This window comes from Aythya ferina (genome assembly GCF_964211825.1).
Source record: "Aythya ferina genome assembly, chromosome: 2".
Lineage (NCBI taxonomy): Eukaryota > Metazoa > Chordata > Aves > Anseriformes > Anatidae > Aythya > Aythya ferina.
This window is the reverse complement of record NC_140297.1, coordinates 97,048,941-97,071,927: the sequence shown is the minus strand read 5'-3', so window position 1 is coordinate 97,071,927 and position 22,987 is coordinate 97,048,941. Positions and strand designations below refer to the sequence as shown.

At 38.8% G+C, this 22,987-nt stretch overlaps 1 protein-coding gene across 1 annotated transcript in view; it reads left to right on the top strand.

The window, feature by feature from the left end:
• LOC311431289 (uncharacterized protein) overlaps positions 1-22,987 on the top strand; it is a 31,701-nt gene that overhangs the window by 1,618 nt on the left and 7,096 nt on the right. Inside the window, exons 4-10 of the mRNA XM_084508640.1 lie at positions 5,350-5,383; positions 12,326-12,376; positions 13,983-14,060; positions 15,996-16,132; positions 16,681-16,800; positions 17,300-17,330; positions 22,377-22,398. Coding sequence (XP_084364766.1) covers positions 5,350-5,383; positions 12,326-12,376; positions 13,983-14,060; positions 15,996-16,132; positions 16,681-16,800; positions 17,300-17,330; positions 22,377-22,398 — 473 coding nt within the window. The remainder of the gene's footprint in view (positions 1-5,349; positions 5,384-12,325; positions 12,377-13,982; positions 14,061-15,995; positions 16,133-16,680; positions 16,801-17,299; positions 17,331-22,376; positions 22,399-22,987) is intronic.

Below are 22,987 nucleotides of genomic sequence, written 5' to 3'. Positions count from 1 at the left end.
GTATTTAAGTGCTTCTCTAACTTGCTTGGTGCATCTGTAATAATTGTTTGCTTAAAAATTCCTAAGGAGAAGATTTTGTGGTGGGCATGTCAACTCTGTTCTGTTCAGCATGTAATTTGCAATATTAGTAGTAACTGAAGGTAAACTTCTGTTAACTGTGAAACTGATTTTTCTTGAATTACACAGTCACAGATGCTTAAAGAATACAAACTTCTACTTGGGGGGTAGTTGATGAAAGTACTGCTTGATGTTCCAAGTCTGCAGAATTTGTTTGTACTTTGAAGAAAACTGGCTTGCCTGGAGTTTGTACTCCTAGAACAGCTGTTACTATATCCTAACACTTTGTACAGGAGCTGTGTAACCTTAACTACCAAGCTATGGTTTCACTTGTTTAGAGCATCTCAATAGCAGCTTCCTGATTTACTGTCTGTCCTTGTGTTTTGCTTTACTTTGCTTAAACTACTGGAGTGTTCTGGGATGATGTATTGAGGAAAAAGGGCTTTTACAAATGCTGTTCGAACTTTTGACTGTTGTTTGGCTAATAGCTGTCTTTGTAAAACTCCACACTCAGCCTAAAAAGTTGAGGCATGCTCATTTGTCTGCTCTGTCCTGTTACTTGTGATTGCTGTCATCAGATGGTGGTGGTGTGGTACTTAAATGTCTGCTCTTTTTCCTAATGACACTTTAATTTTATTCTTCCTGGAACACTACAAACCTAACTGCAATGTTTTTAAGTATTTGAATGCCCCTTTTCTTTCAGTTGTAGATGAAGGGCATCTCCCCACTAATTGGTTTTCAATACTGATTAATTGTATGTCCTTACGTGCTTGCTGATTGCTTTAATACTGCTGACATATACTTCTTCGAGTCAGTGGCTCTCCAAACACTTCTCCCAGGATTCAGTTGTAGAGTTCTCCGGTGATCCAACAGAAGTGCACAGTACTGAGTATTTTTAATATCCTGCCAAATGCTCTTGCTGATGCAAGAAGGTCTTCTGGTTTTGTGGTTGCTGCTTTTTATTTCCTAGCTAACCCTCATAGCAATTGAATTATTGCTGTTTTTCCCCTTTAAATTGGAAAAACTAGTGATAATTTTCCCTGCAAATCTGCATGTTGTTTGCCTTCTGTTCCTGGAAATCAGTGTGTGCTAGGCTATGTTTTTGAGCTTTATTGAGCTAATGATAGGTTGTGAACTGATGCTGAGCAAGTTGAAAACTGGGCTGCTATTTGGGGTTAACTGTTAGTGCTCGTGTGGGGTCCTGGTAGATCACATGACAGCACTTCTGTAGGAATAAGTCTTCAAGATCCCATCATTGTTTTCAACTACTTCTAATTCTTTGCTTCAACTTCGCTATGTATTTTGATGGCAGAAGGTCAGGATTCTTTGAGATGCACAGAGAAGTTTTTGTATCACCAAGCCTGAAGTAACTATAGAAGTCCTGAGTTTCTCTTCATTTTAAGATACAGGCTAGACATTGATAGAGAACAGTGCTTTGTGCTCCTTACCAGAGTAATTATTCAAAATTGTTCAGAGTAATACCACAGGATGTCCTGACAACACAAAGAGGTAATTCTCCACTGAAATCACAACACTAGCCAAACCAGCTATTTTTTGACTTGTCAGATAACTTTCAGAAAAACAATTTTTAAAATGGCTGTGGTGAAGGTACTTTGTCAACTGCTAGAGAAACCTTAAAGAACACATGACACAATGCTTTGTTAGGAAGACAGTCACTGTGGGAGGAAAAAATCCAAGAAACAAATTGAAACACTTTGCCACGTGTGAGCTGAATCTCCTTGGCCTGCATTTCCTATAGCTCTTCCAAGAAAAGTACATTACTTTGAGCAGCTGCACTAGTGAAGCCTAACTCTTAAAGATTTTTAGGGATACTTCAGTTGACTCTGTACATCTGTTTTTGTGTCGTGTTTTGTTAGCTGTGTCATTTAGTTATTCTGGGGCTTGGATAGATACATGAGACATTTATCTAGGTTGCTTCTCCATACTTCCATGTTTCACCTCTCTGTTGACCAGCTTGCTCACCTGTATACCAGTACTGCTGACTCCAAATGAATTTTATGTTCTGGTTGCTTAGGCAGCATCTTTCTAAATCTCAGCATGCCTCTAAGGTGACTGGTATTGAATGCACTGCTTGTATAGTTAGGGAGATTTTTACTAGTAAGCATTGTCTAAACAAAGACTTGTTTTGAAATCTAGTTCATGTGTGCTACACTTCTTATTTAATAAGACTCCAGGAATGTTGCTTTTGATCACTTCAAGATTTTTAGGAAGATTCTGTACTGATTCTCAGTCTGGGTGTTTGACAGTGTAAATGCTCCTATTAAAGGGAATGCTGCAGGAAGGGAAAATGTAAGTAGCAGACAGGAAATCCACAGTCCTTTTGTGGCAGTATAGGCATCCTACTCAGTCAGAAGTTTTCTTCTTACTTTCACCCAGAATATTTTGTTGCATCCAAAATTAAAATAGAGTAAGCCTGTACCAAAAGCCTGGTGGAATTCCTTTGACTGTACTGGAAGGTAATAACTTAGTACATGAAGCCAAGTCAGTGTTCTTACAAGAGTGGGTGGTGAATTTCCACTTGTGTCTTTAGTCTCTGCAGGCTAGATGCTCTATAACCTCTTGGATTGATGTGTGATGGATTTGGAGGGGTAGGAATAAAATGGATGACTTCAAAAAAAAAAAAAAGTAGAAGCAACTTTTAGGTCTTCTGAGTAAATGTCTGTAATGACATTCCAGTTTGTTACTGGATTGGGGTTTTCTTATCTGAAGCCTTTTCCATTTGTACTTTGCTGTGAAGATCTAGCAGCTTTTTCCTAACAGGTCTGAGTAGCTGCTTTAGTTGAATAATAGATCAGTGATCTAATGGGAAGGATCAAGTTATTTGTTTGATTTCAGTGGTATATGAAGCTCAAACATGCAAGTTCTCATGTCTTTGCTTAATTTACGAAATGTTAGATAATTTAATTCTGTACAGTCTACTTCTCTGTAGAGTTCACTTAGTTTCTATTCTTGAGTGTTTTTTTTGTTGTTGTGCCAAGGGTTTGCATTTCTCCCTGATATCAGTGTTGATGAAGATGACAGCTTGTGTCCTTGAGCTGGGGTTTTAGAGTAGTATACAGTGTACACATCTAATTCTTCTAGTGCTGATAATTTGAGGCCTAATTTACGAATCCTGCAAGGAGTACTGATGTAAAAACAGACTGGGATGGCCACAGAATACACGAGGCTGTGTATATTTTGTGTTGAGTGCCTTGTGATCTTTGCATAGCTGCATACAGATGGGCTTTGTGCTGGTGTTGCTGAATGAGTGTGGGGGGGGATTGACATCAACAATAGCATTTGTGCATTTTTCATATAGCTGTTAGCTCTTGGAAAATTGGAATTGGCTTGTTATTATATAGTTTGAGAACAGTTGAACACTACTTTCAGTGATTATGGTAAGCTGGTCAGAAAACACTGTTGCACATCAGAAATGGTGGTTGAAAATCTGAAATACAAACAACTTACCTGTCCTTTGATATGGCATTAAAATCACCTGTGCTTGGAAGAACATTTCAATTGGACACTTGTTTTGATACTTGAAGTGCTAACATAGGTTTCAGGTACTGGAAACTTGCTGTGCCATTATATTTGCTGCCTCAAGAAGTGTTTAGTATGCTGTTGTGTTCTGCAGTTTATTCTCATGTTCCAAACCAGTTTAAAATGTAGAGCTCTAGACATTGTCAACCTCACATGATTAGAATAAATGCTTTCAGTGTATAGATTGCTAATATCTAGTTTATGTGACTTCAGATATATTTAGGAAGAAGTAAATGATGTTTACACAACTGTGAAACAGTGTTTTGTTAGATAACTTGTGAACTTGAAATGTGTGAAAAGTAATTTAAGAAGTAGCTCTTGGAGAACTGCACATGGAAGGCTTGAACCCTGAAAGACAGCAGTTTTTGAGTTGTGGCTTCTCAAAGTTAGACACTTTGTTAAAAGTTACTCTAACTTTTTACAGTCTTAACTCAAAAACAGCTGTTGTAACTTGCTTGTGACACGTGGCCCTGGGCAGAGAATAAGTTTCTTACCAAATGTGTGAGAATCTTTATTCCTGATGTAGTTTTGCTTTTTTTTTCCTTAAGACCACTTGAAAGATAAGCAGAAAACATCACAAGTAAAGTGGATGTATCAGTCTCAGCTGTGGAACAACATTTTGAATATTAAAGCAGTAATCCAAGTGCAATCCGAATTGTCTGAAAATGGTCAGGAAGTCTTTTAATGGCAGCTCACAGTTTCTGATGTTTTCTGCATGTCTGTGAAATGTTAGGTATTAGCAGCTGTTTATTGTAAAACTGGAGCAGAATGACAGGTGGTTTTGTACACAGTAGAAATGCTCCTGGCAGGATAGCTACCAGACAGACTGCCTGTATTCCAAGCTTACAAAATCCTGCTGAGTTCATACACCACCCACTCACCTGTGATGATACTGGCACTTAGGTGACTTCCATTTTAAAACTAGTGTGGAAGAACTGTTCTGTTTCCTGAACAAACACCTATTGTGTCAGTCTTATCTCTTACTGAACTGTTACACCGACCTGCAACATCTCTTCCACAGCACTGAATGCTGAAAATATAGCACTCAAATCCATCGAGTGCTCAGAAGCAAACAACTGTCCTTCTGGTAGAAGGATGACACTTCTCATTCTTTTAAATGGGAAGTTTGTGTTTATTTGCCAGAAAAGTCTCCAAATGCGTCACTATTGGTTTTAGCCAGGTTTTTGAAATGGAAAACTAAATTCTTTTTCCGAGATGTTTCCAAAAGTGATCTGTCCTGAATTCAGCTGATGAAAGCTGCTTTTCCTGTTCTTCATGATATGAATAAACTTCCAGGAGACTTGGCTTGTCTGGAGGTTTATCCAGATCCGCCCTATATGGTGGTGGAGCTGTTCTTTGTTAGCTTATTTTTCCATTTTTTTCTTGGTTGTTGTTGGAACTATGGTTTTTCAAACTTTAGGAACTTTACAAGCTGCAGCCATGCAAAAACCAAGGTTTTGTCTGGCATCCTTGATATGTTTCAAACCATAATCATCTCTTAGAACTTAACACCAAGGCTTTCTTGAAATTAACCTTAACTGTAAGTATACTTTTGGCAGTACTTCCAGCTTTTGCAGAAAATCATAAAGGCTCTAATTTTTCCTATCTGCTAATGGAAACTTTGGCCTGTATTGTAATTTGTCTGCAAAGGCTTCATTCAGAAAGTACAGGGGTTTTTCCTTCAAATCATGCAGCACATTAATTTCTTTTTCTTATTTTATTTTGGGATGACTTGCATCTTCATAATTAAAGAAAGAAAAAGCCCTGAGACCCAAGACTGTCTATTGTAAGTATAATGCTTTATTCTTTCCAGCCTCTTAGTATGGATATTGCTTGGGGGTTTTAATGTGTTGCTTTTCCAAGTAGTTCAGTTATTTGCATTTGCCAGATCTATGTCTGTAGCTGTGTTTCTCTTTATATGCTGAATGATCTCCTGAGATTTTTATCTAACGAACAGTTGAATAAAGAAATGTTTTAGAGCATGAAGCTTTAATTATGCTTTCCACACCTAAATATTTGTATATCTATTTAGCAGAGGGATGCATAGTCAGTATATTTCTTACCTTCCCAGGCTAAACTGTCTTCCACATGTTTGTCAGCTTTATGCACTCACTGCTAAGCTTCAGGTAGTATGCTAAGCACCTATGCGTGTAGGCTAACATAACACTGTTGCAGCTGCTGCTCTGTGCTGAATTTGCCTAGCTGCATCACGGGAATGTTATGCCTTTCTTTATTGTAGTGTGGACTTGGAGTAGCAAAGACCTATTCAATGTAAACTGAGTTGTTGGGGTGTCTCATCCCCATAAGCTGAGAACATGCACCCAGACTGTCATGTGCCTGTGGGAAATAAGAGTAATGGTAAAAGACTGGAAACTTGGGATAGAACTTGCTCACAGTGGACATGGAATGATGTAAAAATGCTGATGTACAAGATTTTGAAAGGACTGCAAGCAAGAGAACACTGGCATACATGGGAGTATGGCTTAAACAATTTGAAGATTATGAAGCAAGAGGGACTTACTGTCAGTCATCACAAGAAATAAGCCTCTAATTTCTAGTTTGTATTTTCAGCATGCTCTCCTAAGAAACAAGCCTTACAGAAACACATTCTGGCTTTGTTTGTTCCCCAGTATCTCTTGAACCAGGTTAATCAAGGGTTCCTGAAAATGCACATCTCTACAGAGAAGAGTGATGTCAGTCTTCTACTGAGGGAAACATTGCAGGCTGAGCTCACCACCTGCACCCTGGAGAATCAACGTGAGAGAACAACACAGAAAAAACACTGGTCAGGGTCTATTTTCTAAGCTGCTCTGGTGGTTTAGTGCTGAAAACAGGATATCAGTGCAAGATGTGATTGAAGTGATCAACTGAGACATTCTGCCCCAGCAGATGTGAGTACTGTGTGCAGATCTTCAGCTTTTAGAAGTACGGGTAATGCAGCTCCTTTTCAGAACTGTAAAAGTTCTGAAAGCACAGAGGTCTCTTCAGTGTCCGGTGGATATGAGCAGTCTAGAATTGTATCTATACCTCAGCAACAACAAAAGATTTGTTTGGCCACAGGCTACTGTTTCTAGCCAAAAATGGGTTCCTACACCTCTTTTGGTATTCCTCATTGGAAATGGTCCTAAAAAGTAGTACCAATGATGAATTATCTTGCAAACGTGATCACTGAAGAGGTTGCTGCTTCAAGACCCTAACATCTTGTCTGGGTGGAGTGGTGCAAAGAGCAAATGGGACAGAAATTAAGATTTGAAAAAGAGGACAGAAGGAGTGGCGGCAAGACAGTAGAAAGAGTGGTGGAATACAAGAGTCTGTTGCAAAGACCTACGGCTTTAGAAGATGATACTGCTTCATGTCCTGCAAGCTCAGCATTCCAGGGAAGTTTCAGGGTAAGAACATACGGTCATTACAACCACTGCATTCCCGGAAATGTCACAGGTCAAAATCTTGTGACTGTCTTATGGAACTGGAAGAGAGGTTCAAGTTCCTAATTATTAAAGAGGAGAATCTTGATGTGAAACTTTGGTAAACAAGCTAGAGTTAACTTTTGGAGGAGTCCCAGCATCACAGAATACTGCATGGCAGAAGCTTTGTAAATTGTTTTATTTCATCCAGATGGTTCTGAATCTTAGTGATCACATTGAAGCTATCGACCTCTTCCTACTTGTAATGTGAAATCAACAGAGACATGAGTGTTATACTGCTTTATCCATCTTGAATTCTACTTCACTGAAGATCCAGACATGGGAAGCCAACTTGTAAGCCATTGTCATGGTTTACTCGTCCAAAGAAGGCCAAAACATAGCTTTGTGAAGTTTATTTATATGTTTCAGGGGTGTGTGGTTTTGTTTGCTTGTTTTCTTGTGTGTTGGGGATGGGGAGGTTGGGGTTTTCATTTAAGGTAGAAAAGCTTGCCACTTAAGGAGCTTTTCAAAGATGGCAATCCAGTTTTGATGCTGGGGATCACAGTGCACAATCATTTACTTAAAATTTGTCGGTGGGAGGGTTTGAGAAGTTCTGTACGTGTCACTAGTGACACAATTATCCCTTGTCACTGGATCCAGGAAATCCATTGGTGTTCTGTCATTGAGATATAAGAATAAACTCAGAATATGCTTGGCTTTTGTGTTTTCATTTTAACTGTTTGCAGACATGCGATAAGCATGAACAAATGTGTACAGTTCATGGGGTTATGTAGTGAAGTATTTTGAATAAGCACAGATATTCTTAACTTACATGCACTATGTAAAGTATGAGTCCTGTGTCACTTCAGGATATAAACTCATGGGTTGCTCTTATTGCTGTTGGGTTCTTGGTTGTTATCAAACAACCCACTGAAAGTGAAACGTGGCAGCATGTTCATGGTGGAATCTGAAGGACCGGGAGCAAAAATGTAAGGATATGGTCAAAGTGAAGGATGAGTTTTCTTGGAAATCACTTGGGACAAAATCTGACAGGTATCTGAAATGTGCAGTGTCCAAAGAAGAGTGGGTACTTCAGAAGATGAGGCTTGGCATACTTAAAATGTACTACACCAGTATAAGCAATTTCTTCCTTGCTTTGGAATTAAAAAAAAAAAAAAAAAATCCTTTCTCATCAGGGAGAGCAAGACCAGTACTGGTATCATTCACAAACCAAAATTACAGGAACAAAACCCACAATTATTTGGATGCTGAGTATTTCCAGCAGTGGGGAGCGTGACTAACCTGACTGTTTAAAGGCAATCTCATTGCCTTTAAAGTCAGTGAAGTCAGGAAATGAGTCTGTTTACAGATGCTTGTATTTGGAGGAGTACCACTTTCTTGTAAGAAAGACATCTGGATATCATTCAAGTTTCCATACAGCAAAGCTATCAACAAATTATTTTTGTGGGGACAAGAACTTGGTTTCTGGTTGTGCTTTATCTGCCTGCTTTCAAGAAGTTTAGAAGACAATCTCAACAGATGATGTGGGAAGGGAAGATACTGAAGTCTTAAGACTTCACTAAGTTAAAGCTCAGCAAGTACATGAAGTTCAGTTGTGATTTCTTCATACAGCAGTAACTGAACAGATGGAAGGTTTCTTTTAGCTCTAGTTGAGGCAGTTGTATTTGTATGTTCAGGCATCAGGATGGAAGGGGATTGCTACCTCTCTTTGGCCAGAGGAGGCAGAAGTTTGGAAAACTGTTCTTGCTTTAAGCAAGAGGCACTAAACAGTGGGGGAATGAAATTATACATGTTTGGCAGCACTCCCCGGGCAATAGTGAAATCCAGGGGCTTACTACTAGAACAAAGTAGGGGGAATATAGAAGATGAGCCCTTTTAAAGCCACTTCTGGGCTGCCTGACTGTATTGGGGAAATTATTTTTCCACAACTTTCCACAAAGAGTGGATTAATGGAATTTTTGCACAGCCTGTGGAATTCTTCAAGAATTACAGGGAAGTGCAGAGTTAGTTTGCAGTGCTTCCTCAAAGACTTCTCCTCATAGAAGGTTCTGAAAAGTGTAATGAGGAATGTTGTAGGTGCTTAGCTGTTGGATCTAGCAGCCTGCCTCTACATTCTTCAACTTTGAGCCTTTAAGTCATGTGAGTAAAGAAAGCATCGTTATAATCATTCTGTAAAGCATGGGGCTGAGGGGAAGAATCGGATCTGAAGCTGCACTTAACTGCACAGCAAAGTTATTCCTCCAGTGAGTGAAAGAATAAATCATATTCTTCCTTGAGTTCAGCAATGGAAAACTGATCCCATCAGTCTTATCACAAAGCTGAAATGCTTTCTTAAATTTTATTTTCTTAAATATGCCTCTCCTTACTCGGCATCTGTCAAGCATTAGTTAGTATATGTAAGGTCTTACAGTGTAAAAGTACTGCTAAATTCCCAAAGGAAGGGAACCTGGAAGTTCTTTTCTGAGTTCAGACTAGAATAGAAAATACTTCAGAAGTTGTCAAAATAATAAAGTACTAAGATTAAATGCTAGTTCAGCTTTATCACTTCTCTTGGAGTTTCCCCCTGTATGATGGAGTATACACTCTGTGCTCTTCACCCCTTGTTCTCAAAAGTGAGTTTGTTGTGCTGAGTCCACTACATTGTTGTTGGTGAGTAATTGTATTGGCAATATCTGGAACTGTCGTTAAGTTTTGAGACATAGCACTTCTAATTTTAGCAGTTAAAATGAGCGTGTGCACTATAAATGCAGGAATAGATGCAAAAGGTGGAGTACAAAGAAATGTGCTCAGGCCCATGTCATTAAACATTAAGTATTGGAATGAGAAGTGTTCTGGTGGTTTTGTTCACAGAGTATTTTCCAGATACTAGTAATCTACCTAAAAATCCTTATTTGGAAGGGATTTCCTGAAGCTATTGAATCTAACTTCCTGACTGAAGCAGGACTACTGCCAGTGCTGGAGGATCATCACAAGGCTTCAATAAAAGCCTTGAACACTTCCAAGGACAGAGCCCTCTACCTCTGTTTAATCAGTCCATAGTTGCTGCTTTCCTTCTAAAGAAGAATTTTATCCTAACAAAATAAATCTCAACCTCCTAAGCAGCTATTTATTATGATTTTGCCGCCTCCCCCTAAGAATACCTGACTGTCAGCTACAAAGCCCAGTCTAACCTTCAGGTCTGCTGCCCTTCCCCTAGACCCTATGTTTTTTTTTCCACATTGCACTATAACTGGGAGAGGCACGAAACCAGACATCCTAAGTACCACATGCAGGAGGATAAGTTACCTAGAAGTTTGCTGCCTGTGCAGGCTTCCAGTAGGAGGTTTCCTTGTTTATAACAGGCTTGCTTTTGGCCACTACCCAGCTTAACATCCATCATAAGTATCAGGTTCTTCTCACCTGCTCAGCCTGTGCTCGTGCATGGGGTTACTGCAGCTGTAGAGCTCTATTTCTTACCTTAAAGTTTCTTTAAGGCTCAGTGCACCCAAGATCCTGCTCAACTAAATCTTTGAAGTCTTTGTATTCCCTGAATTCATCTTGTCTGTGAACTTTCTAAGGGTTTTCTGTGCATTTTCAACTGGGTTACTGATGAAGAGGTTAATTGTTGTGAGCCCTGGAACTGGTCCCTGGGCTACACTGCAGCTTACTGGACACCAGGAAGGGGCTGGGCTGTTGCTCATTGTCCTTTGATCCTGGCAGTCCAGCTGATTTTCAGCTCATTTGTCAGCCTGATATGCTTTAAGGGAAAATACTGCTGTATGGTGGTTTTGAGTTGCTTAAGAAATAACCCCTTGCTACTAGAATTACAAAGCCGTGGAGCTTGTACACATCAAGCTTAAATGCTAGCATCCAAAACTAGCATCACCACATGGGAGAGCATCTTCAGGATTATAACTGCTTTTGTGAAACTTAGCAGACATTATTGACATTATTGTAACAGCCTGCAAATGTTTGAAAACAAGGAAAGAAAAAACACACGCTTTGGTGGTAGTAGGAGCTACAACTGTTGATTTTTAACTTGACTGTATGTGTAAGCCTCAGCCACATTATGGCAAGCTGCACTGTGAGCTGCTGCTGGCACAATTCTCTGCAAACACAATATGGTCCTGGAAGTAAACAAATTAAAGCATGAAAAAATCAGACTGCACAGGTGCCCATTTGTGTTGTTTGGTGTTTGGCCATGTTGTCAGACTGCAGATGCTGGACCTGGAATCTAACTCAGGCTGTGTGTGAACAACTGAACAGCTCTGGAAACAAGTAGTTTTCATACTTGTAAAGTATCTGCAGATACTTTTATTTATGCTACTTTGAAATCTTTGAAGCTTTTTACTGAAAAAAGTGGATATCTTACTATGAGAAATCAAAGAGGCCATGTTTTCTTATAACCCTCCCTTATGTTACTATTGTGTAGCTGTTTGCAGAATATTTGCAGCTTTGATCTGAGATATAGTTCTAATATGCATCTCTTCACTGCTAATCTCATGCAGAAAGAGGAAGGAACCAGTGCTGTATACAAAACGTATTTACTATAAGTATGGAAAATCTTTTCACTTCAAAAATAGGAAATGCGTGAGCAAATACGTAGTCTAATTTTTCATGTTTTTTAAGCTTAACATAACTTCCAGATTTTTCAATAAGTGCTGGTACATCAGTTTGTTTTAATCTTGGATTTCACGATTTACAAAATGCTGAGAGCATCATTAAAGCTCACCTGGGATACGTCTCCGTATGGATTTAGGGGAGAGAGGGGCAAGGGAAAGAAGTTACAAATGAAGGGAGTAGAATCGTGTTTACAGAAGCGTGTTCAAACATTCACCCTGGAACTGAGTGGTTAAGAATATACACAGATACCTATGTAAAAGAAACTACTGTTCTGCATAAAATTTAATGACCTAGGGCTGTGCCAAGGCTCTAAACCTTTAGATGAGGATTTGTCTATCAGGCGTCAATACCACTGGACTTCCAGTCACAGAAAACAATGAATAGCTAAAATAAAATAACTATAGACAGTATGAAAAGCAATTAAGAATGAAATGAAAATTGAATACCGTATGCTTCTGTGATACTCACCTATATGTTTGGTACATTGTGGGGAAGGTGAATGGAATTGAAGGCTTTTTCTTGCATAGAGGAATCAAGTTAAAGAAGGGAAGTGTACCAAGATGAAGTACTGTTACCACTGAGCCTATATTAAACTTGCACAATGAAGATAACTGTTCCGTTCTTTAATGTGTTTGGATGATCTACTCTGTACTTCATAAAAGTATGTGAGAAGTGATCTGACTGTCAAACTGTCATCTTAGGTCCTCCAGCTCCAGCCCGAACTCCGATGAAGTATGAAACACAGAGACCAGGTAGCTGAATATAAATAAGCTAACCTCCTTTTTAAATGCACCTTTGACATTGATAGTTTTATGTTAATGATGATCAAAGCTTTTTGTTGATGATGGGTTACTCAGAAGCAATGCAAGTTACCAAACACTTGAACCATTGCTTTTCTTTCGTGTGAGGGTTAATTTATTTAAGGAAAGTTCTTAGGAGGATATGAAGTTACAGATATTTTCACTGAAATACACTTGAGACAGCAGTGTTTCTTCCTGATTAGCTGCCACTAATTTGTTTAATGTTTTTTAGCTCATGAAGTTTTTAGCTGAAAATTTTGTAGCATACATCTGTACACATACAATACAGTGCAATACAATACAGAACAAAAGCACGTAAAACAAGAACAGTATGGGGTTTCTCTTATCAAGATAACACTAAGACAATATCTAGTTGCATGTTGGGAAGCAAGAAGAAAACATCCACTACCTTTTAAAGGCCTTTGATTTTTGTCAACCTCTCTCTTTCCAGATTTAGCCTAAAAGATCACATGTCAATCACTGAGAGCTACTACACAGGCATGGAGATATATTTTAACTCTGTAACACATTGAAGTCTTAGTACAGACATGTACAGTGTACATGCCCAGTATATGGCACCAACTTGTTACGTGGCACCTTTGTCACACTATGCTGCTGCTGCATGTCACTTTGGACAAAACAACAACAAAAAAAAAACACACATACAAACCTTTATCAAGACTTGTAAAGTTTTGGTGGGTTTGGGCCATGCTATCCCATGGCAGGAGGTATCCCATCAGGTGTTTTCTACCACAGCGAAGTTACAACAGGTATTCTTTATTAATTAAGTGCTGGCACCTCGTGAAGTATTTTTTTGTGTGCAGCACTAGAATTTGTCTTGATTGCAGCAAAAAATTGCTCCCACTGGAACGAATATTTAACAGGCATAGAATTTGTTATCCTCATGAAATGTTATTTATTTATTTATTTTTAAACTGTAACCTGCTACTCTAGAATGACAGAAGACAATAACATATTGTTCAGTGCCTGTTGTATTTCCACTTCTGTTTGCTCGGGTTTGAAGAAACTAGCAGTTTATGACTTCTCAGGAAATTCACTAGTAGGTTAAGATACGGGTGTATGCAGTTAGGAAGATGAGTTCTATTTCCACACTTTTTTCTCAGATTAAAAACACGTATTTTAACACTTCAGTGTGCTCTTTTGTAATGGCTAACACCTAAATACATTTAATGCCTCTGGTTTTGCAGATAGATGTAGCTGGTGCTCTGAGTTGACTCTTTTAAAAGAGTTTAAAGACAGTGTAAAAACTTTAAAATCAGTAAATTGGAATCTGCTAGAAGATCTCTTTTATTCCTATGATTCTCTTGAAGACATTAATTCCTTGTATGTAAAAATGTTATGGAAAATGTAGTGCTGGAACCTTCTTGCAAGTGATTGAGATCCTAGCCATTTTGCTTGCTCATTTCAGATTGCAAGTTAATTTTGTCCTCCTTAAGTCCCACTAGGAACTCCTTTAACATCACAGAAATCATGTGCAAGCTGCCTAATGTATTTGGTCATTTTAGTGTAATATTTCTTTGTGTATTTCTTATTTCAGTGAAGAGAGGACTCACAAAGGACATAACCTGTCTGAAGGATTTTATGAATGATCCCAAAAGAGAAGAACCTCTAGTTGGTATGTTTTTGTTTGTTTTGTTTTCTAAATGGTATGTCTTTGCATTTGTGACAAATAGCTTTCCTTTGTTTTGAAATAAAAAGTGATATTTTAAATACTGTTTCATTTTTTGTAACTGATACTGGATAATTAAGATAATTTATCTTACACGTTATACCTTTTTAAAATTTAGCTTGTTATGTGATCACCAATCACTGTAAAGGCCACCTCTTCTCTACACCTTAATCATAAGATAACTTGTTCCTGAAGGAACCATCTCTATGAAGATGGTTTTCATGGAATGGTTGGGGTTGGAAGGAACCTCTGGAAGTTGTGTTGTCCACCTGCCCTGCTCAAGCAGGATCACTGAGCAGGTTACCTAAGACTGTGTCCAGATGGCTTTGGAATAGCTCCAGGGATGGAGACTCCACAACTCCACAGAGAATCTGTTCCAGTACTCAGGCATGCTCCCAGTGAAAAAGCATTTCCTTACATTCAGATGTCACCCCCTGTGTTTCAGTTTGTGCCTATTGCCTCTTGTCCTGTCACTGGGCACTGCTGAAAAGAGCCTGTCTCTGTCTTCTTTGCACCATCCCTTCACATGTAATTTATACACACTGAGGTTGACACCTGGGCCATCTCTTTTCCAGGCTGAACAGTCCCAGCTCTCTCTGCCTTTCTTCACATGAGAGGTGCTCATGCCCCTTCATTTTTTTTGCCACTTCGCTGGATTCTCTCCAGTATGTCCATCTCTCTGTTGAAAGGGGGAGCCCAGAACTAGACACACTACTCCATGTGTGGCATTACCAGTGCTGAGTGGAGGGGATGGACCTCTCCTGTTGGTGATGCTCCTCGTGCAGCCCAGGGTACTGTTTACCCTCTTTGCCACAAGGCCGGCTCACATTCAATTTGGTATCCCCCGGGCCCTTTTCTGCAAAGCTACTTCAACATGTACTGGTGCTGATTGTCAGTGGCTTTAGTGTTGCTAGTATATAATGGTGGCCTAGAGAAATATGTTCCCTGATAAAGAGAAGAAATGCTGATAATTTACTTTTGGAGTTAAGATTTAACAGTATAATGCAGTAGTGGGTCTGAGATAGTTAACTTTCTTCATAGCATCCAGTATGGTGCTGTTTTGGATTTGTGACTAAAACAGCATTGGTAACACACTGGTGTTTTGGCTGTTGCCAAGCAGTGCACAGTATCAAGGCTTTTTCTTTTTCCCAGCCTGGGTCCCTGTCTCCCACCCCTTGAGTAGGCAGGAGATGAGCAAGAGACTGGGAGGGGACACACTCAGGACTGCGAACTCAAACTGGCCAAGGAGGACATTCCGTATCATCAAACTTAAATTTTTCAATGTATCCATAGTCTTCCAGTCATTTCTAGGAAAGAAATTAAGAAAATCTATTTTATTTCCTGTTAATTCTTAAAAGTTTATGGGATATTTTGGATAATGCAGGACCCAGTTTTGTGAAGGGATTATTGTTCTTTTTGCATGCACTTTGCACTACTCAAATGCTGTCCAAATTACGTTTGACTAAGTAGTTTAAATGGGATCTTTTAATACAGATGCTTGTGTGGCATTTCCTATCCTCATTTTCTTTTTGACTGACACTTCTCCATTGTCTTACATGACTGTATTGAATGGAATGTTCTTTTTTGGTTTCTTAAAAATATCCTGGGTGAAAAAGTAGATAAATGAAGGATTTTGTTCTGTTGAGCTTGCAAATCTGCTATAGATGATTTTTTTCCCTTCAGAATAAAGCACTGTAAAGAGAGAAGTTCAACTGTTGTTGATAATAGATCTGATTTTTGTGATCCTGAATAAGTGTTGAAATTCTGAAAATGGAATACTCTCTTTGTTATTTTTGGCTTTCAGTGAGCCATCTTGAAGAGAATACTTTTGTTTATAGTAGTCTGTTGTAAGTATAGATGTTTGTAACTCTTGTTTTACAGGTTTAGAACATGTGGTTGAAATCAGATTTGAAGGAAGAAAAGAGCCGCATTATGAATGCAAGCTGTGTGGGTTTAATACAGAGATGGCACCCATGATAGAACATCTCAGCGGGTATAAACACAGGAGAGCATACATAGTGAGTAATATATCCGTATTACGTTTTGATCACAATTTCTCTAAGATGTTATCCTTTATTTCTATACGAATACCTACATAAAGTTTGAAGTTTAAACCCTCTTATGATGAATCACGAATAATTGTATGATTGGCTCTTCCTGAGTTTGATCAAGATAAATAGCTATAAAGCTGCGAGCTATTGAGGAAACACGATCCAGGGGTGCAAGTCGGTGTCTGCTCGAAGTCTTTTCCTAAGTATTTTAATCTCATCCAAGATCAGGTTCTTGGGCATTGGTTCGCTCTTATTCCTCATTATGCCCACGGCCTTCTTGGATATTGCACAAAAGATGTTACCTTTCAATAGTGAACTTCGCGTAGTATCTGAATTTATATGATTTGAACATTAACCTTTAACTAGTGGTGCTACCGAAACGAAACTACTTCCTAATGTTCAAAACAATGTTTGCTAGTCTTTTGAAAGCTTGTTCAAAAAGTGAAATGTGGCAACTTTTTAATGTTAAATTAATTTTGGTGTTGCTCATCTAAAGCTATTTTTTTTCTCAATAGTCTAAAGAATTTCCAGATAAAATGAAGAGAAAGACAACAGATGTAAAAGAATGCAAAGTCTCATTTCTCAGAAGAATAGCAGGAGAGCTAGAGAAGACCGAAGGATTAAAAATGTATAAGGTAGTTGGAAGTAAATATAAAGTATTGAATAATATATATTTTATCAGTGCATTTATGTTTGACCTACTAAGTACTGCTGACAAATATTGTTACATTCCTGTGTGCATCTAGGAAATGTAGTGTTAAATAGAACTAAGACTTAAGTTAAAGTCACCCTAAAAAATCTGGGGAAAAGAACAGTAGAATTGAAATTCCTGTTTATTTTTAAAAAGTTGTGGGTTTTTTAATATTTTTTTTTCTAAGATAGAAAATGTCCTGACAGAATTAAATGTTTCAGAGATTTTAGTGCTATACTTCAATGACTTTTAATTTATGTAACTTGCATTTTCTCAAATTTCATGTATATTGTTAAGATTATATATAATCTATAAAATTGTGGGCTATACTACTCTAGGACAAATAAAAGTACTTGTTCTATCTCTAGAGACAGTTGCGGTAGGGACTGTTGGTATAAAATTTTAATCAGAAAATCTAATAAAAATCTATGTCTGTTTCCTAGATTGAAGGTTACATAAGACCAAGTACCTCACGTAAGTTTCTGAATTACTTGAATATATTATATTTGACAGCCCAAACTGGCCTAATTTGAATGAGTAGTTGAACTCGAAGCATTTGACTGATTTAAAATATTAAACTTATACGTAATACTACAAAATGTTTTGTTTTCAGAGATTTTTCCAGTTTTTGTGTATTTGAAATGAGGAAAGGAAGAAATTGTCAGGCTTGCAATGTTTCTTAGATGTTTTTATAATTGGTTGCTTCTGGAGGTATTTTAGATAACTACAATAATTTGCTAATGAAGGAAAATGAAATAGTATGGAAACACAGTGTTTGATGGGTTCCTCTGAATAAAGTTATAAAGCCTCCACCTCATTTCAGTCATTAAAAGACATAAAAGTTGGTCCTGAATCACTGATAGAAGTTACAGTTCTTTAGCAAGTTCATTGGAGTGAGTAATGGAAACCAAACCCCCCAACATAAAAACAGCATCCTCACTCCATACAGTATGGTTGGGTCATCTTTTGTTACTGTAGATGTGCAATGGTGCTTACTAATGCCAACCTGAAGAAATTCTGTGTCTCTTGTGAAGGAGAGGGACTGTGACCCAGTAATCTAGTCCAGTGATTCTCAGTTTAGAATAAACTTTATGAATAAGTTCTAAAATCTTTAGAACTATTTATGTGTTGTAATCACCAGTCTGAACTGTTGGTCAGAATCCTGGCGTAGAGCTTTTTAGCAAGGTGTCCTGTGAGACCTAACTACCTTTCTGTGTGTGAATCTGGATGAACATTGTTAATATCTTGTCTTGATACGGGAATATTACGGAAAGTATGTTCCTTTTCTCCTTTATAATGTGGAAGTCCTCGGTAATGTAGAAGGTGTAGTACTGAAAGTTCATCTTCTAGAATAATCTATAAAGATTTTTAAAATTTCAGAGAAAAGATGATCCAGATTCCTAGTAATTGAGGGGCAATATAGGTGATAATCATCTTTCAGGTAGGCAGCATTGTATGATGAAGGTGGTATGGACTTCATAGTATTTGACATCATATCTGACTTCTGTAAGACCGAAAAGAGATGATCAGGTATCAAACTGAAACACCCAAAACAAAACAAACAACATCAACAAAACGTGATCCTACAGAATATGAAGAACTGCAGCGAACAGAGAAGAGTTAACTGGCTTAAGCGAGTGAATGTTGTGCTGTACAATATTAAATTCTGCTTTGGTTAGGTGGTAAAGACAACATCAAGTTCATTCCAAAATAAAACCACTCTACTTATTTAGAAGGGAATCATGATTATTGGTTTAGCAGCTCTGTGTGTTTAGAGTAGATTGTATTGTCAAAGAATAACTTCTAGCTTTAAAGTTCCATTCTACTAGCAAGAGTGAGTTTGAGGATGTAATTAGGAGATGCCATCTGGTGCATGTACTACTTTGTCAGTGACAAAACAGACATTAACACCAAATTTTGGCAGCTGCAGAGATCATATGCAAAACCAAGATAGGGTTATGTATCCCTATATATATATATATATATATAAATGAGATGCCTTGGAAGGATTGGTTTGTCGCTCTTCTTCAATGAAAATTTTCTTTATTTTCTAAAGAAAGATTATCTGTATTTTGTCTTGAGCTTCAAATTGAAGATGCCATCATTTTAAGATAATTCCTGTAATCTGTTACTCAAGATAGAGAGTTGATGGGCCTGAAAGCCTTATAACATTCTTTTAAGAAGTATGAGGGTATGCATGAGCACAATGTAGTACTATAGCACTTGAATTTCCAATCTAATTTAATCTCTGAATTCTGCCTGCATCATTTTTTTCTTCCTAAAAACAACTATTAATGCTACAACAGAATACAACTGGAAACTGGAAAGAAGTCCACAGATTTACTGAGTTATTCCTTGCTTGAAATTAGAGCAGATAACTGGAGAAGCTTGTCTGTATCTTTAGTGGGGAAGGGATAACTCCATGCATCAGTACAGGGTAGGAAATGACAGACTGCAGTCAGCTAAAAAGGTGTTGGTGGCTGTGGTGGGTGCCAAGCTGAACATGAGCCAAATGAGACTGCTTTCATTTCACATAAGGCAAATCTCATGTTGTGACACTGCAGGTGGGCACAGGCAACAGACTGGTGAACATTCATATTCCCTGCTATTTGATACTGGGAAGGCCAAACTTAGAATACTGCATCCAGTTTTGTTCCCTCTATTTGAAGGGGAAGATGGAGAAATTGGAGAATAGGGCTGTGGAGGTCAGAGCATGTACCTAGGACAAGGATTAGAGGTTTGTTTAGATGGGAAAGAGGGTAAGGGGTGATCTGGGAACTGGCCTTCAGGTATGTGTAGGCTGCTACAAAGATGGCAAAGTGGTTGGTAGTTGCAGGCAATGTAACAAGATTGCAGCCACAAGTGGCATTTTGAGAGGCTTTTGGAAAAACTTCTTTCCTAGAGGGCAGTACAGCACTGGAACAGGTTATCCATAGGCAGATCATGACATGACAGTTAAAAATCCTCAGGGGAAAGAGGAAGCCAAGTACCAGATTAATGACCAGGGGCTTCAGGAGAACAGTCTTCATCTTCAGAAAACTGATCCAGCATCCCTTGAGAGACTGCCTTAAAAGGAAAAGACACCCAAAAGAGATAATCAGTCTTCAAGGAGAACCTTCTTAACAAAAAGAGATGATTCGTTCTGCAATGTGAGAATATAGAGAGGCATAACAGGTGGCTGGTGTGGTTGAACAGAGAACTCCTAACTGATCTTAAATGCTAAGAGGAAGCACACAGAATCAGAGGCAGGCTGACACAAACAACTATATAGGCATTCCAGATGAGTTTGGGGTGGAATTAAGAAGGTGAAGCTTGTTTGGAGGTGAAAGGAATCTGGAGGTCAAAAGGAAGGCTTCAGCATGTCTGACGGCAGCAAAAGATGTGGCCTGCTGTGAACAGAGCAAGTAACCTAGCGATAAAGAACATGGAAAAGGCTGAGTTATTTATTGCTCTCTTTGCCTTCATCTTTACTGACAAAGTCTGCTCTGAGAGCTTCGTGCACAGCTGTAAAGTCTAGGGGACCATGGCATTACCCACTGTAGAGAAGGGTCACTGTAGGGAATGGCAAATGGAGCACGTGCAAGTCCATGGGACAAAATGGGGTGCTTCTGGTGTTGAGGGAGCTGCTGTCCAATGTCTCTGAGGTCGTGGTGATCAGAGGAGTTATTTGGTGACCTGAAAAAACAACAGACAAATATGCTTAGCTTCAAAAGTAAAGTGTGTTGCTACAGGCTGACCCAGACCTTATAAAAATTATGGGGATGCCTTATGGACATCATTTACTGGTGGGTGAAGGTCAAGAAGGTGACTGGGAACAACCAGTGTGGATTTACCAAGGAGAAACTGGGCTTGACGATTGCCTTTTGCTACAGCATGGGCTGGCTCTGTGGACGTGGAAGGAGGGATGGATGTCATTTTAACTACAGCAAAGCTCTCAAAAGCCTCACTTAGTGTTTCTGTAGCCAAGTTGAGATACAGTAAGACTACACTGTGGATAAAAGGTGGCTGGATTCAAAAAGCAGTTGTCAGTGATTTAAAGTGTGCTGATTGCTTGCTAGTGGCACTCCCCAGTGGCTGATCCTGGTGTCAGCAATGTTTGACATGCTCAGTAACAACCTGGATAATGGGATAGAATACACCATTGTCAGATTTGCAGGTGACATCAACTGAGGGCAAGGCCTGGTATGTGGTAAAGCAAAGCTGCCTTGCAGAGGGGTCTCAGAAACCTGGTGAAATGGGCTGTCAGAAATCTGAAGTTTGACAGAAGCACATGTGAAGCCTTACATTTGGGATGGAGCAACACCCTGCTGGATACAAACTGGATGCTGTTGGGCTAGGGAGCAGATCTTAAGAACCTGCAGGCTTTGATGTACCACGATAGGAACACAGATCAGCAATGCACTCATGGTGTAATGAAGGCTAACAGCATGCTGGACTGCGTTATTAAGAGTTCATAGCAAGTGTTTATTCCCTTCTTCTCAGAACTCATTAGGCCACTTCTGGAACAGTGTCCTGTAGACATGAGAAACTTTGGTGAATTTGTGGTGAAACAGCAGAGGACTCAGCAGCTACAAAAGATCATGCAAGGACTGGTTCATATAATGTGGAGAACAGCTTCAGGGAGCCAGTTTGATTAACTTGGAGAAGGCAGCAGCTAAAAATCTGATCTAATTACTGTCTTTTTGTACCAAAAATATGGCTACAGAGAAGAAACCAGATTTGAAGGCACGCAGGGAAAGAACAAGTATCAACATTGACAAGTTGCAATGAAGGCAATGCTGATTGAATGTATGAAAGGTTCTACACAGTGAGTGGCCAAGCAGTGAAACTGCCTGCCTGAAAAGGTGGGAAATTGCTGTTCTTGTAGACTTACAAAATTCAGCTCGACTTGGGCCTGAGCAGCCTGGTCTAATCTTGAGGCAAATATTTGTCCAAGTTAGCAGAACTTCAGTTCTGCTTGAGTAGGGCAAAGTTTCCAGCCTCTGATTAGCACTCCTCGTCTCCAGCCATCTTCTTTTCAGTTAGGGAGGACTTTGTAGGCTTACTGAAAAGGTAGCATAAATTGCATAAGTCAGGGAAAATGATTCTAGTGTTCAGCGTCCTCATCTTACAGTTAATTCTTGTTGTAGCTCATCAGTATTTGTTCAGCAGCAGGTGGTCAGAAGGCAGTAACATGAGTCTTTCAGCTATGTATTGTAGGGGCAAATGCATCATTTGTCTTAAGAATTATACCTTGTCCTGTTGCTTATCCTGGAACACCTTAAGAAATGTGAAGTTATGTATGATGCAGTAGCTGACTCTCTGAGGCACAGCTACTGCCTTAAACAGACTACCTTGTTTTACTGAGCTTTCCCTCCTTCTTCATCCTTGTAAGACTGTACTGGCAAAAAAAGATTATTAGTCCTTTAAAACACTGCAGCCACTTTAGGGACAATAACAATTTGTTTTGTGTAGTGCTTTTATTGCAGTAATATGGTGGAAACCCTATGTTGGTGCTAATCATTCTTTTTAATTTTCTAGCCCCATCAAAGAAGAAAGCAAGGTGAGAATACAACCTCCACAGGGGAATCGAAAGGGATTTTTTTAACGAGATCACTTTACTTATTAACTAGATCTGTAACAAATGTTGTCACATATGGGGAAAATGTGGTGTCTTTCCACTGTAGTTCTTCATTTTGTGTAAAGTGTTGCTTTCTGCCTGTGAGGAAGTAACCTGAAATACAATTCGATACTCAGTTTATAAGTAGCTATGACTTCTGAAATATTTTACTGGTTATGCAGTTCAGTAACAGTCTGATGCACAAAGACACTGCGATTCAAACTTCAAGGTGTTACCACTTTCTCTGGGATGCCATTGCGTAAATTGTAGAAAAGGCACTCCTGTTCATTTAGGAAGGAAAAAAGACACCATTACTTTTACTTAAGTCATCTTCTTTAGCTGATGTGTAAAGTTCATCAGTACTCCTGTTGTTTTCTGAGATCCAGAGTAAAGACCTTTAAGAAATACAACGCTTTAGATATGCTGTAGAAAAATATATCCTGTATTGGTAAGTTAGATACATTTGGAAATTTAAATATTTTGATTCTAGATACAAAAAGGAAGCTTAATTTTTTAGTAATCTTTAGAATGC